Consider the following 12393-nt stretch of genomic DNA (forward strand, 5'->3'; position numbering starts at 1 on the left):
TGGGATTCTTTGAATATTTAATGGAAGCCGGAATACTCAAAGACACCCAGAGACCTAGTACCCAATGAACCTCTCTCAAACTTAATGGGGATAATGCAATGTTCAATGCTCCAACAAGCACAGAATAACAGTGTTCTCCTCCACTTCAAATTTCTATTCTGCCAGAGAAGATGGGACCATAGCAAGCCAACTTCTCAAAACAAACCTCTGGCTCTACTCAAAGGGAAACTAAGGAAAACACATCTGCTAAGCTCTTCAGTGATGATGCCACATACATGAAGCTACCCCTAGGGTAAAACATCAAAGCAGGCCACGCAGGCCAGCTACCATCAGTGCAAGCCACCCTCCGAAAAAGTACATTATAACGCGTCCTGACACCCGAGATGGGCATCAGTCGCGACTTGTTGTTGGTGAGAAACGGAGCTAAAGACCTCTACTCTCCTTTCGAAGTAAGTATTTTCCCCAAAGTTAGAAATTAAGGCCAAATTTTAAGATTTAAACAGATTTAAACAGAGGGTACTGAAAAAATGGCGCCCACGGCAGTGGAAATCTCACCAAAAACGCGGTTCAACATTTTTACTTACAACTCGAGGTATTTAGAAGATTGACGCCATCTCGATGTTTACGGAGTAGCTTGTAAGTCAATAAACTAACCATTTCCTGTGATAAATCCGCACACCACTTGTACCCACAGACGCTGGGGAGCACTTTATCACAACAATCGAAACACGATTTTCTCATCAACAACAAGCCAGGCGTAAACAGCTGTTGGGGTAGAAGATGACGAGAAGCGGTGCTCTTGGCTAATTTTTTAAAATAAGTAGTAAAACATCAATATTTTACATATTTATGATGATTAATTTGAAAATATTCGTTATTGAAAAAAGTAACTCGACTCTGACTCAAATTTAAGTAATTATTTTTCTGAATTAGAACGTTCTTTCAAGTTCTGTATTATGACGTCACGACATCTTGACTTTCGTACCTATTGTAAATAATTGCTATACTCAACTGTCCATTGCAGAACAGTTTACCAGTTATTCATGCAGATTGTTATCAGCTATACATGTAATTGTTATAATCGTAATGCGCATATATATCTTTATTATTTACTTTTTGGATATTATGAAGATGTTTTACTGCTGGATTATCGCCGTAGTGTGACGCAATCGTTTTCTGTCCATGGGCCTCTTGTCTGTTTTCGCACCATAAGAAATTATGGGGCCGAATTTGCAATGACCAGAAAGTCGTTAAAAGAGGAAAGTTAGCATTGAGGGGCATATGTTTTGACTGAGAAAAATACAAATTTATTCAATAGCTAGCTTGTAAAAATACTTGGTTATAAAAAACTTGATTGACAACTAAGCAGCATGTCTACTATGGGTTTCAGAGACAGTGCAAGCACGTTTTTTGGGCAATACCTATTTCTGTAACGAACACTCTTAACAGAACGAGATTTTGCTATAGTGCATTACACCCAGTGCCGTAATTTATAAGGTATCGTGAATCACTAATCGTAAAGAATAACGACACTTGTCCTTGTACCAAAGAGACAAAAAACTCCATTATGCAGAAATGGATACGAACACGCGTATAAAAGAAGCTCCACCTACCCTCTCCCCACCCCCCCCCCCCCCTCCACCGCCATCCCTTTCTTTCGTTCCTCGCATTCCTTTCTCTCCTCTCTCTCCTCTTCTCTCTATCTCTCTCTCTCTCTCTCTCTCTCCTCTCTCCTTCTCTCTCTCCTCTCCCTCTCTCTCTCTCTGTTGCCATTCGGTATGTGTTGACCCTCCAAACTGGGTATAAGACTACACACAAAACGTTGAAATTGGTGAAATTAGGCTATGTATTGGAAGTATATATACATAAATATTAAAGCAATTTTATCATTATTGCATTACTATGACAACTAGAATTCATGGAAACAGTTTATAACCTGTTAAGCGTCACCCACGTAATAATACGTTTACCGCGATCTACTCGGTAGCGCCTTCAACGGGATATTACGTTCAAGACTTTAACTGTGCTTGTCAAGCCGTCAGCCCCGTAATAATCCGTTTACTCGTATAGAAAGTGTAGGAACATCATTTGGTAACACTCTCAGCACATGGGAAACTTATTTCCAGCCTGGCAACTCTTTCCTGGTGGTCGCTTATGCTAGAAAACTGCCTGTCCCTGTTGGTTTTCTTTCAATACGCTTCGGGTGGCGTTTATCGAGACAAATTGGATTTCGCGTCTTTCACAATGAATGTCCCAAAGAGGAGGCATATTTCTTTAGGTGAGATCAATCAAATACTAGATGAGGAGTGTGATATTGATAACCTATTTGATGATGAGAGCTCTAGTTCTGAATCCTCCAGTGATGATACAAACTTTTCTTCCAATTGCAGGAGTGAAGATGACTTTTCTTTGCCGAGTGACTGGACTCCGAGAGAGAGAGAGAGAGAGAGAGAGAGAGAGAGAGAGAGAGAGAGAGAGAGAGAGAGAGAGAATTTCCTACAGTTAATTACAGTATGAATAACAAGCATAAAAATCAATATTAACTTTGAAAAACTATCATCAGTGCTATGATCGCTGATTACAAAAAAAAGCGTGACGGTACGTTAGCAGCGAGCTCATCAGGGGCGGACGCTTAACAGGATAATGGAACGGCGTATGTGTGAAGCCTCCACTAATGTGGCAACGATGATTTTGCCATTCTTAGCATGCAAACATTAAAGCATGCAAACATTAAAGGTTACATTTATTTCTGGCATACGATTATTTAAGAAATTCAAAATACTAATAAAGACTGAAATCAATGAAAAGTGCTAGCAAAAACAAAAAAGCAAAAAAAAAAAAAAACTTAGTCGTTCCTCTATGCACTTTTCCGTATTCGTTCCTCTATGGTTTTCGGCAGCCAGATGTACGAAAACGTTAGAAACATTTGATTTTATCTACGTTAGAAATATCTGTAATTTTCGGGGTAATTTGGTTGCAAAAAAGGGTAATAATATCATGAATTAAATCAAAATTTTTTAAATAACAATGTAAATTTAAACTAAATAACGAGTAAAGTAAACAGTTTTAGGGAATAAAACTTTGCAGTTTTCGTCGTCTGTCGTCGTCTGCTATTTGTAATTGTGTTTATGGCGCGCGCGCTTAGAAACCAGAACAGCAACGGGTTTAAAGTGCAATGTGGAGTGAACTGAGACCAAAATGTGTATAATAACAATCAAATAAGCACTGTGGAGTTTCAGTTGTGATGGCAGTAAGGATAAAAACCGCCGATTACAATGGTAACAAGAATGAATTCAGTTCCAACCATAACCCCGGGAATAACAAGTTTCATACTTTCACTAATATAGGCAACAAAATGTTGTTTTATTGTGCTGATTACAACTGCAATCTTGAGTAAGATCAATAAACGTTACATACATACGCTAACATTGTTCAAAATGGAGTGCTGGGAAGGCTGGGGAAAGATGGTGTCCGTCACTGATGAGAACCGTCCATGAAAAACGTAGCCGCCATATTGGATTTCAAAACTGCCTTGAAAACATATTTTACGAAGAGCTCACATGCTTATTTTAGTTCGTATGGGGCTTTTCATATATCACAATATGTTGACGAAACTTCAGTCTTTTAAATGGTATGCTTAGAGTTGCAATTGTATTCATGTTTCACCAATTAAATATCGAGTGAATAAGACCCGTCTACCGTGATGAGGGTTGGCCTGTACTGATGTTTTCCCCCTAATAGCATTCCCAAGGTAAATCCTTCAATAATAAAGCAGCTACAATGGCACCTAGCTTAGTGACAACTCAAGATTCTGACAGTGATAGAAATTAAATGGGAAATATAGCAAAAGGTTAGAACAAATCCTCTCGCTGATAGTCAGAGAAAAAGGAGCTAAAGATTGAATGGCTGCATTTCGAGGCAAGTGGAATAGCAGCTCAGGATTTATAGAGTTCATATCAGAATTATAGATTATGGAATTTAGGCCAAAGGCCAACCACTGGAACCTATGAGGTCATTCAGCACTGAAGCAGAAACTGACAATAAAAGTTCGATTGGTGTAACAGGAAGTAATCCTCACAGTTGCACTATGAACCAATTGTTATGAAAGGGTAGAAAGTAAGATGGAAGAAAATATGAAAGAACATACAGTAAAAGGAATGAAAAGAGTTGCAGCTGGGGTTCGAAGGCACGCTGCAAAGAACTTTAAGCAATGTTTACATTGATGGCACCAACCCCCAATGGGGCAAATCAAAATTAGACTTACTCTAGATATTTTAAATAACAGTCTAAATCTATACCATTAGCCAAGACAGTGCTATTATCATAATTATTTGATCATTACTGTATTCTGCTGATTATAGTCTAAACTTGGTGAGAATTTTTACATTTACCAAAACGATCCTTTTGCAACCGTACCAAATGGGTAACGGAGCATGGTAAATAAGAGAAAGGTGACAGTGGGCACAGAACCCTTTTTCCCAGAATACCAACCTAGTTCCCAGGCAACAGATTCTTCCAACATTGCAGGGCAGTCATGACTTCAGACTACCAACAGGTGAGGGTACCAATACCTTGCCTCTCAAATGGAAACAAGAAAAAGATTGCCCATTATGGGGGTCATGGAGTGATTCTCTAATATTAATGCCCTAAACCTTTAGCTGACTCTTACAAAAAGTTTCCATCCTGCTCTAACTCTTGACTTCCTGAACCAAAAGGGGGAGCAGAAAAGCAGAGCCAAAAAGAAGTCTCAGGTCTAGCGACATGAAAACAGAGGAAAGAGCTGGAAGGTGAGTAAAGAGTACATGAAAGCTAAGGCACTTGGAGGAAAGATCATGAAGGCAAATGCATCCCTTCTTTTCATATGTGATATGTCCAAGTAACTTAAGCCAGAGGTAATGAAGGCAATGCATCCCTTTTTTTCATATGTGATATGTTCAAGTAACTTAAGCACAAAGTCCTTCAACCAATCCCTACATAAAACTTCTTACCATCTATTCTGAAAATCATGCTCTAGATAACCAACCCCCAGCACAGTGTGCCAATCTAGTTCAAACCAAACACCTTGCTAACACAGTAAACATTTCTACAACACCTGACATTCTTGGCTTTGCTTCCTGTGGAAGACATCCTATAACAAAATAAATTAAAAAAAAAGGGCAGAATTACAATACCATAAAATCCAAGAGCCGAACATCAAAATACCCTCAGCCTACCACTGCTAGGGCAAAGAAAATTCTGATAGAGGGGTAACACATTCACAGCACAACTGGTGAAGAACATTTTTATTTGAACACTGGCTCACCTACTGGCACAGAGTAATAGCTTCTTAAACTGTAGGTAAGATTAATCTTTAAAAAAAAAAAAATTACTTACCCCTTCTTCTTTCCATATTCTCGAATTTTGTCCACAAAAAGCTGTTGAATGGGGTCACCTGCTTTTTGTAAAAGAACTGCACTTACACCATAATTCCTTCTTAATACCGTTTTCAAAGTCCTAACCTCTGGGATCAATCTGGTTACAATCATTCTGTGGAGAGAAAAATTAATAAATTTTTAAAAAATTCATTTATATGAAATCTTCAGTTGTAGTTGAGTAAAATTATTACCGATCTGTGACCACTATTTGGGGACAAACTTCCAATGACATTTTTGATATCCTGTGCTAATACACTGCAAAATTAGAGGGGGTGACCCTCCTAAAACCTTGGGCTAACTAAGTAAAGTGGCAAAATCCAAGATGGCCGTCAAGTTCTCTTAGACCATTTATTTATCAGCATATGTTGATAGTTTAACTTTACTTCAAAATGTTTATTTAATTCATGTCTATTATCCCTTTTTTGCAACCAAATTACCCAGAAAAATTAGATATTTCTAAAGTAGATTCAACCCAATGTTTTTAATCTTGTCCGACATCTGGCTGTTGAAAACCATCGCGGAGCAGACGACGGGTAAGTGGATCATAATCTTTTTTTTTTTTTACTACCACTTTTCATTGATGTAAGTCTATATTAGTATTTTGATTTTTTTAATAACTGTATGCCAGAAATAAATGTAACCTTTAATGTTTGCATGCTAAGAATGGCAAAATCATCAATGCCACATTAGTGGAGCTTCACACATACGCAGATGCATTATTATAAACTTTTCCCATGAATTCTAGTTGTCATAGTAATGCAATAATAATAAAATTGCTTTAATATTTATGTATATAGCCTATACTTCCAATACATAGGCTAATTTCACCAATTTCCACGTTTGTGTAAGAAGGGAAGGTGAAGAAAGGAAGGAAAGGGGTGGCGGTGGAGGTGGGGGGAGAGGGTAGGTGGAGCTTTTTACTGGCTGTCTTCGTATCCATTACTGGATAATGGAATTTTTGTCTCTTGATACAAGGACAAGTGTCCGATATTCTTTATGATTAGTGATTCACAATACTCTTATAAATTACGGCACTGGGTGTAATACACTATAGCAAAATCTCGTTCTGATACAAGTGTTCATTACAGAAATATTGCCAAAAAAACATGCTTGCACTGTCTCTGAAACCCATAGTAATGCTGCTTAGTTTTTGTCAATCAAGTTTTTTGTAATAAAGTATTTTTTACAAGCTAGCTATTGTATAAATTTGTATTTTCTCAATCAAAAACATATGCCCCTCAATGCTAAAACTTTCCTCTTTTAACAACTTTCTGGTCATTGCAAATTCGGCCCCATTAATTTCTTATGGTGTGAAAACAGACAGAGCCCAGGGACCGAAGCGATTGCGTTACACTACGGCGGTAATACGGCAGTAAAAATTCTTCATCATATCCAAAAAGTAAATAATAAAAATATAAATAAATGCGCATTACGATTATAACAATTAGTTACATGAAATAGTTGACAACAATCTGCATGAATAACTGGTAAACTGTTCTGCAAGAAAGTTCAGTATAGCAATTATTTACAATAGGTACGAAAGTCCGGATGTCGTGACGTCATAATACAGGACTTAAAGAAGTTTCTAATTCCGAAAAATAGTTACTTAAATTTTAGTCAGGAATTGAGTTTACTTTTTCAATAACGAATATTTTCAATTAAAGCATCTAAATATGTAAAATATTGAAGTTTTATGATTTTATTTAAATAATTATCTAGTGCACCCTTCGTCGTCGTCTTCTACCAAAACAGTAGTTTTCTTAAAAACATAGTGGCTAGGGACTGTTTTCGATTGTCGTGATGAAAGTGCCCCAGCCTCTATGGGTACAAGTGTGTGTGGATTTATCACAAGAACGGGACGTTTGTTGACACAATCGACTCCACAAACATCGAGATGGCGTCAATCTTCTAAGTTATTTAATCGTAGCCTAAGTCAAAACTTTGAAAGCAATTTGGTGAGATTTGCACTGCGATTGGCCACTCTTTTCACTACCAAATGTTTTAAAGCTTTAAATTTGGCCTTAATTTCTAACTTTGGAGAAAATACTTCGAAAGGAGAGAAGAGGTCTTTAGCTCCGTTTCTCACCAACACAAGTCGCGACTGATGACTATCTCCGGTGGTCCCCAGGACCTCGTTATAATGTACTTTATTTGGGATTGTCCACGCTGATCGTACATGGTCCACTCTGGACCCTACGGTTTTTTACCCTACCAAGAGTTCGGGAAGATCTTGTTAGTAACATATCTAGGCTAGGTAGTAGTATTGTTAAATTTACCATCGAAATATCTACCAAGGGTTACGGAAAAGGTTACATAACGTGGTAATATAACATCAAAATAGGCTACCTACTACGAAGGACTAGGGTAAAAATGATGTTACCTAATAAAACTCTCACCGGTAACATTTCCCCCAAAAGCAGCTGATTACAGGGCTGTTACACCGATTTGTACAGACATGTACCATTATAACCATAACTAGTAACTATTCACCTGTCGTAATTCGTGTGTATCACTCACTGAAAAACATAAATAATAGACGGTTCCACAAAAGATACGAAAATACTTACTTGGGAGATGACTCTTCGCACGGTGACGATACTGATGGCCGACCCGACTCAGGGCCGACTGAATCTGAGGGTGTGTTCAGTGCGCATAGAGACTGCCAACATGTTTCGTTTCTCGTCATGGTTGAAACAAATAAGGCGTCTTAATGAGAAAAAGAAATATTTCTCTCATTAATAGGAAGGATCAGATTTTAAATAATTATCAATGCTCATTAAATATTAAATGGTGTACAACTAATTATATGCAGTTATATAAAGTCATTCCAATGAACAAAATATTGCAAGATGAAACGTTTGTCCTTACGAGAGAAAATGAACGCGCTTCACAAACTTGAGCTAAATCTGCCCTCTTGCGGTGGATGTCAGAAGTATTTTCCCACTGGAATTACTTTCGAACCTGTTTAGCGCTATTGTAACTCGCTACTGAACGAAACCGTATGAATTGTTTACGTGAGAAAAAACGAGATCAGCTGTTATATTTACAAGTTGTTCTGGAGTAAGAGACCGTGCTGGCGTATGGCAAGATTAAGCTAAAAGACAGAAAGAGATGCAATTATTTTACCTAATTGGTTTACAGACAAGTTAAAGTTCAGTCCATGAGGAAAATTGGACAAAAATGAACAAATGTTTTAGTCCGATCCAAAATTTGGGAAAGCTTTCTTGAAATCAATTAGGCCTGTAGGCAGGGGAGAGCGGTGATGATTCGGATTTTTTTTTTTTTCTATCTAGAGATAAGAGTTTAAGGAGCAGAGATGTCGTTGACATGTCAGTGTGTAGCCTCATCTCTTACATTACGAGTGAATTTGGTAAGTCGTATATTTTCTATACTTGAAGCTATATATCTTCAATAAAAATGTCCACAATGTCCGAATCGATCCCTCCCATGGTGATGATTCGGACAAGAGCATGGGATGATTTGGGCCAATATTATAATTATATTGCTATTTACCTTCAAGTAAGATGATAATGAAACATAAATACCATACCAAATGTTTAATTGAAATACTCAAAATCAACTAAGATTATAATGCTGTCATGATTAACTGCGTACAGGGTTAGACCGCTTCTGACCAAATAGGACAATCTCGCGCATGACGTCACGTTGGTGAGATGACTGAGGTTCAAAAAAAGAATTCATCAGTCAGTGCACCAGGGTGAAGAACAAGGAAACTATCATTCAGTCCCTGGCGATTAACGGGGACCTCTCACACAAGGTCGTGAAAGAGACAGAGAATGGGTGTGGGCAAATAAATACCCATAGTGACCCTTAAATATTTTCTTTCATGGCCACCTACCAATGACGTCACAAATATGCACAGTTACGATGGGACGGTCTAACCCTGTACTCTATCATGGAATATTGTATCCTTCAAACCAAAAACTAAGTGAAATATCCTCGACAGCCTATGGTTAAATAACCAAACTATGCTTGAATTTATTCTCTCCATGAGTATCACCAAACGCAAAATGTAACTCAAATTTATGACATTTGTTGTGCCAAGATTTTATTTAATGTTGGCCTACGAACTTTAAAATCCCCTATTTTCTCTAATGCTGTGCTGAACTAGGTTTAGAAGCATTTCAATTACTGAATCTTTACCAATAGTTGCTTTATCCTCAATTTATGGAAATGTAAAACTATTAGTAGCAAATTTCTATAATTTTTTTAAATAAGAAATTTGAAATTCATCATACTCGTCTAAATTGCTGATTAATTTACCTACATAATAGATTTTGCTACATTTTACTGGATCTATTCCAACAAGAGCAAATTCTCCCTCCTCTGGGAATTTATCAATGAAACCAACTTCTGTCTTCGATCCCCCCTTCTAATATGTCAGAACAATTATTGTTAAGCTCGGCTGTCAAGAGATCTTCAAGACGTTGATGAAGGTCTTCATCACTGGTTTGGTCCTCTGTGTGTAACTTTTAGTATTTTTCTTGCTTGCGCATGTTCTTAAGGCAATCATTTCCAAACTTTATTTCCTTATTGGCTGGGATTTTTGGCTTTTACTTCTGTTCTTTCAAGCTTTTCTGGTGTGAGGCTGAACAAAGAAGCAGGTAGAAGTGTACTGACTTTATTACAGGTAAGGGAAATCCATATAATTTGGAGATAAAGCGTTGTCCTTATACTCTCCCACTTCCCCAGACAATAATTAAGGCATTATTTATAGGTGATAGGAGTGAGATTCTGATCACTACTCGCACGAGACCTTAACCTTACAGACCTTACATCTTGTTCGGGTTGCCCCAGGTCCCTCAGTGTGAGGCACCTCTAATGTCTACCAGAGAGTTGCTAGTACATCTTCGGTATATTTTGCATCTTCCAATCTTGGATGGTCTGGGATGCAGTTTAGATATTTGTCGAGCTTATTCTTAAACACATCTACGCTCACTCCTGATATATTCCTCAGATGAGCTGGCAACGCATTGAATAGACGCTGCATTATCGATGCTGGTGCGTAGTGGATTAATGTCCTGTGTGCTTTCCTTATTTTTCCTGGTATAGTTTTGGGCACTATTAATCTACCTCTGCTTGCTCTTTCTGATATTTTTAGTTCCATGATATTTTCTGCTATTCCTTCTATCGTTTCCATGCCTGAATTATCATGTAGCGTTCTCTTCTCCTTTCTAGACTATATAATTTTAAGAATTGTGTCTTTCCAGTAGTACTAGGTCCTTAACTTCTTCTATTCTAGCTGTAAAGGACCTTTGTACACTCTCTATTTGTGCAATATCCTTTTGATAGTGTGGGTACCATATCATATTGCAATATTCAAGTGGACTACGAACATATGTTTTATAAAGCATAATCATGTGTTCAGCTTTTCTTGTTTTGAAGTGCCGTAACAACATTCCATTTTTGCTTTACATTTTGCCAACAGAGTTGCTATTGATCATTGCATAACATGTTCCTATTCATCATCACACCAAGGTCTTTAACTGCTTCCTTATTTGTGATGGTCTCATTATTAGGTCCCTTATATGCATATAGCTTTCTTTCTCTGTCTCCATAATTTATTGATTCAAATTTATCAGAGTTAAATACCATCCTATTTACCTCTGCCCAATCATATACTTTGTTAAGGTCTCTTTGTAGAGCGTTCCTATCTTCATCACAAGTAATTTCTCTACTTATTCTTGTGTCATCTGCGAAACTACTCACTACCGAATCCTTAACATTATTGTCTATGTCTTCAATCATAATAACAAATAGTATTGCAGCTAACACCGTACCTTGCGGCACACCGGATATTACCTTGGCTTCATCCGATTTCTCGTCGTTTGCAATAACTATCTGTTTTCTGTTGTGTAAAAATTCTTTTAACCATTTTCCTACTTTATCCACGATCTTGTGTTTTGCTAACTTTCTTCGCTAATATATTATGGTCTACTTTATCAAAAGCTTTTGCAAAGTCTAAATAAACCACATCTGTTTCATTTCCGCTTTTCATATTTTTTAATATGTTCTCACGGTGGACTAACAGTTGGGTTTGTGTACTTTTTCCGGGTACGAAACCCATGTTGTCCTTTATTAAACAAATTATTTTTTATTAAATGTTTCATAATATTTTTCTTCATTACCCTTTCATACACTTTCATAATATGTGATGTTAGAACTCACAGGCCTATAATTACTTGCCTCTAGTCTTGATCCACTTTTGAAAGTAGGGGTAATATATGCTAATTTGTGCTCATCATATATCTTGCCTGTATCTACACTTTGTCTTAATAATATTGCAAGTGGCTTTGCGATAGAATGAACTACTTTCTTTAACAAAATAGCAGGAATTCCATCAGGCCCTGCAGCAGCTCCATTTTTAATTTCATTAATAGCCTGCACAATATCAGCTTCATTAATATCTATGTCCAGCTAAATATTCACTATTTTCTCCCTTACTTCTATATCATTATCTTCATTATCTATTCTAGATGTGAATTCTCTCTTATATCGTTCTGCCAGTATGTTGCAAATTTCCTTTTTTCATTCGTTAATCTCCCCTTCAATTCTCAGAGGCTATTTCTATTCTTCTGTAAGGAATCACCAACAGAGAAGGTTTACAGATAGCCAGCCATTGGCAGTCCCAATGACCAGCTGCCTTGGTAGATCCTAGCGGCCTCGGAGTTCCTTGGGGGGGGGGTGGGGGGGGGGGTTCAGAGACAGGATGCCTTCCCTGGGGTAATCCTCGGGGGGGTTCGGCTGTCTTCCGAGGGCGGCCGCAGCCACGTCTGGGTGGTTCGGTGGTTTCAGGTGTGGCGCCCGACGGGGTCTGCATCGGCGTAGTCTTTGTCTATCAGGAAGGCGGGTTTCAGTCTGTCTATCATGATCCAATCCTCGCGACCATTTATGGAGATGAGGTACTATGCTTTGTCAGTGTGTCGGAGGACATGAAACGGGCCTCGGTAGGGCCTTG

General features: G+C 37.9%; 1 protein-coding gene across 1 annotated transcript in view; it reads right to left on the reverse strand.

Moving 5' to 3' along the window:
- The window catches only part of LOC135211232 (ATP synthase-coupling factor 6, mitochondrial-like), a 98765-nt gene extending 90650 nt beyond the window's left edge, over positions 1-8115 (reverse strand). Inside the window, exons 1-2 of the mRNA XM_064244493.1 lie at positions 7982-8115; positions 5374-5526 (exon numbers count right to left, since the gene is read on the reverse strand). Coding sequence (XP_064100563.1) covers positions 5374-5526; positions 7982-8100 — 272 coding nt within the window. The 5' untranslated portion in view covers positions 8101-8115. The remainder of the gene's footprint in view (positions 1-5373; positions 5527-7981) is intronic.
- Positions 8116-12393: the final 4278 nt, after the last annotated feature.

The sequence above is a fragment of the Macrobrachium nipponense genome, chromosome 4 (genome assembly GCF_015104395.2).
Source record: "Macrobrachium nipponense isolate FS-2020 chromosome 4, ASM1510439v2, whole genome shotgun sequence".
NCBI classification, from domain to species: Eukaryota; Metazoa; Arthropoda; class Malacostraca; order Decapoda; family Palaemonidae; genus Macrobrachium; species Macrobrachium nipponense.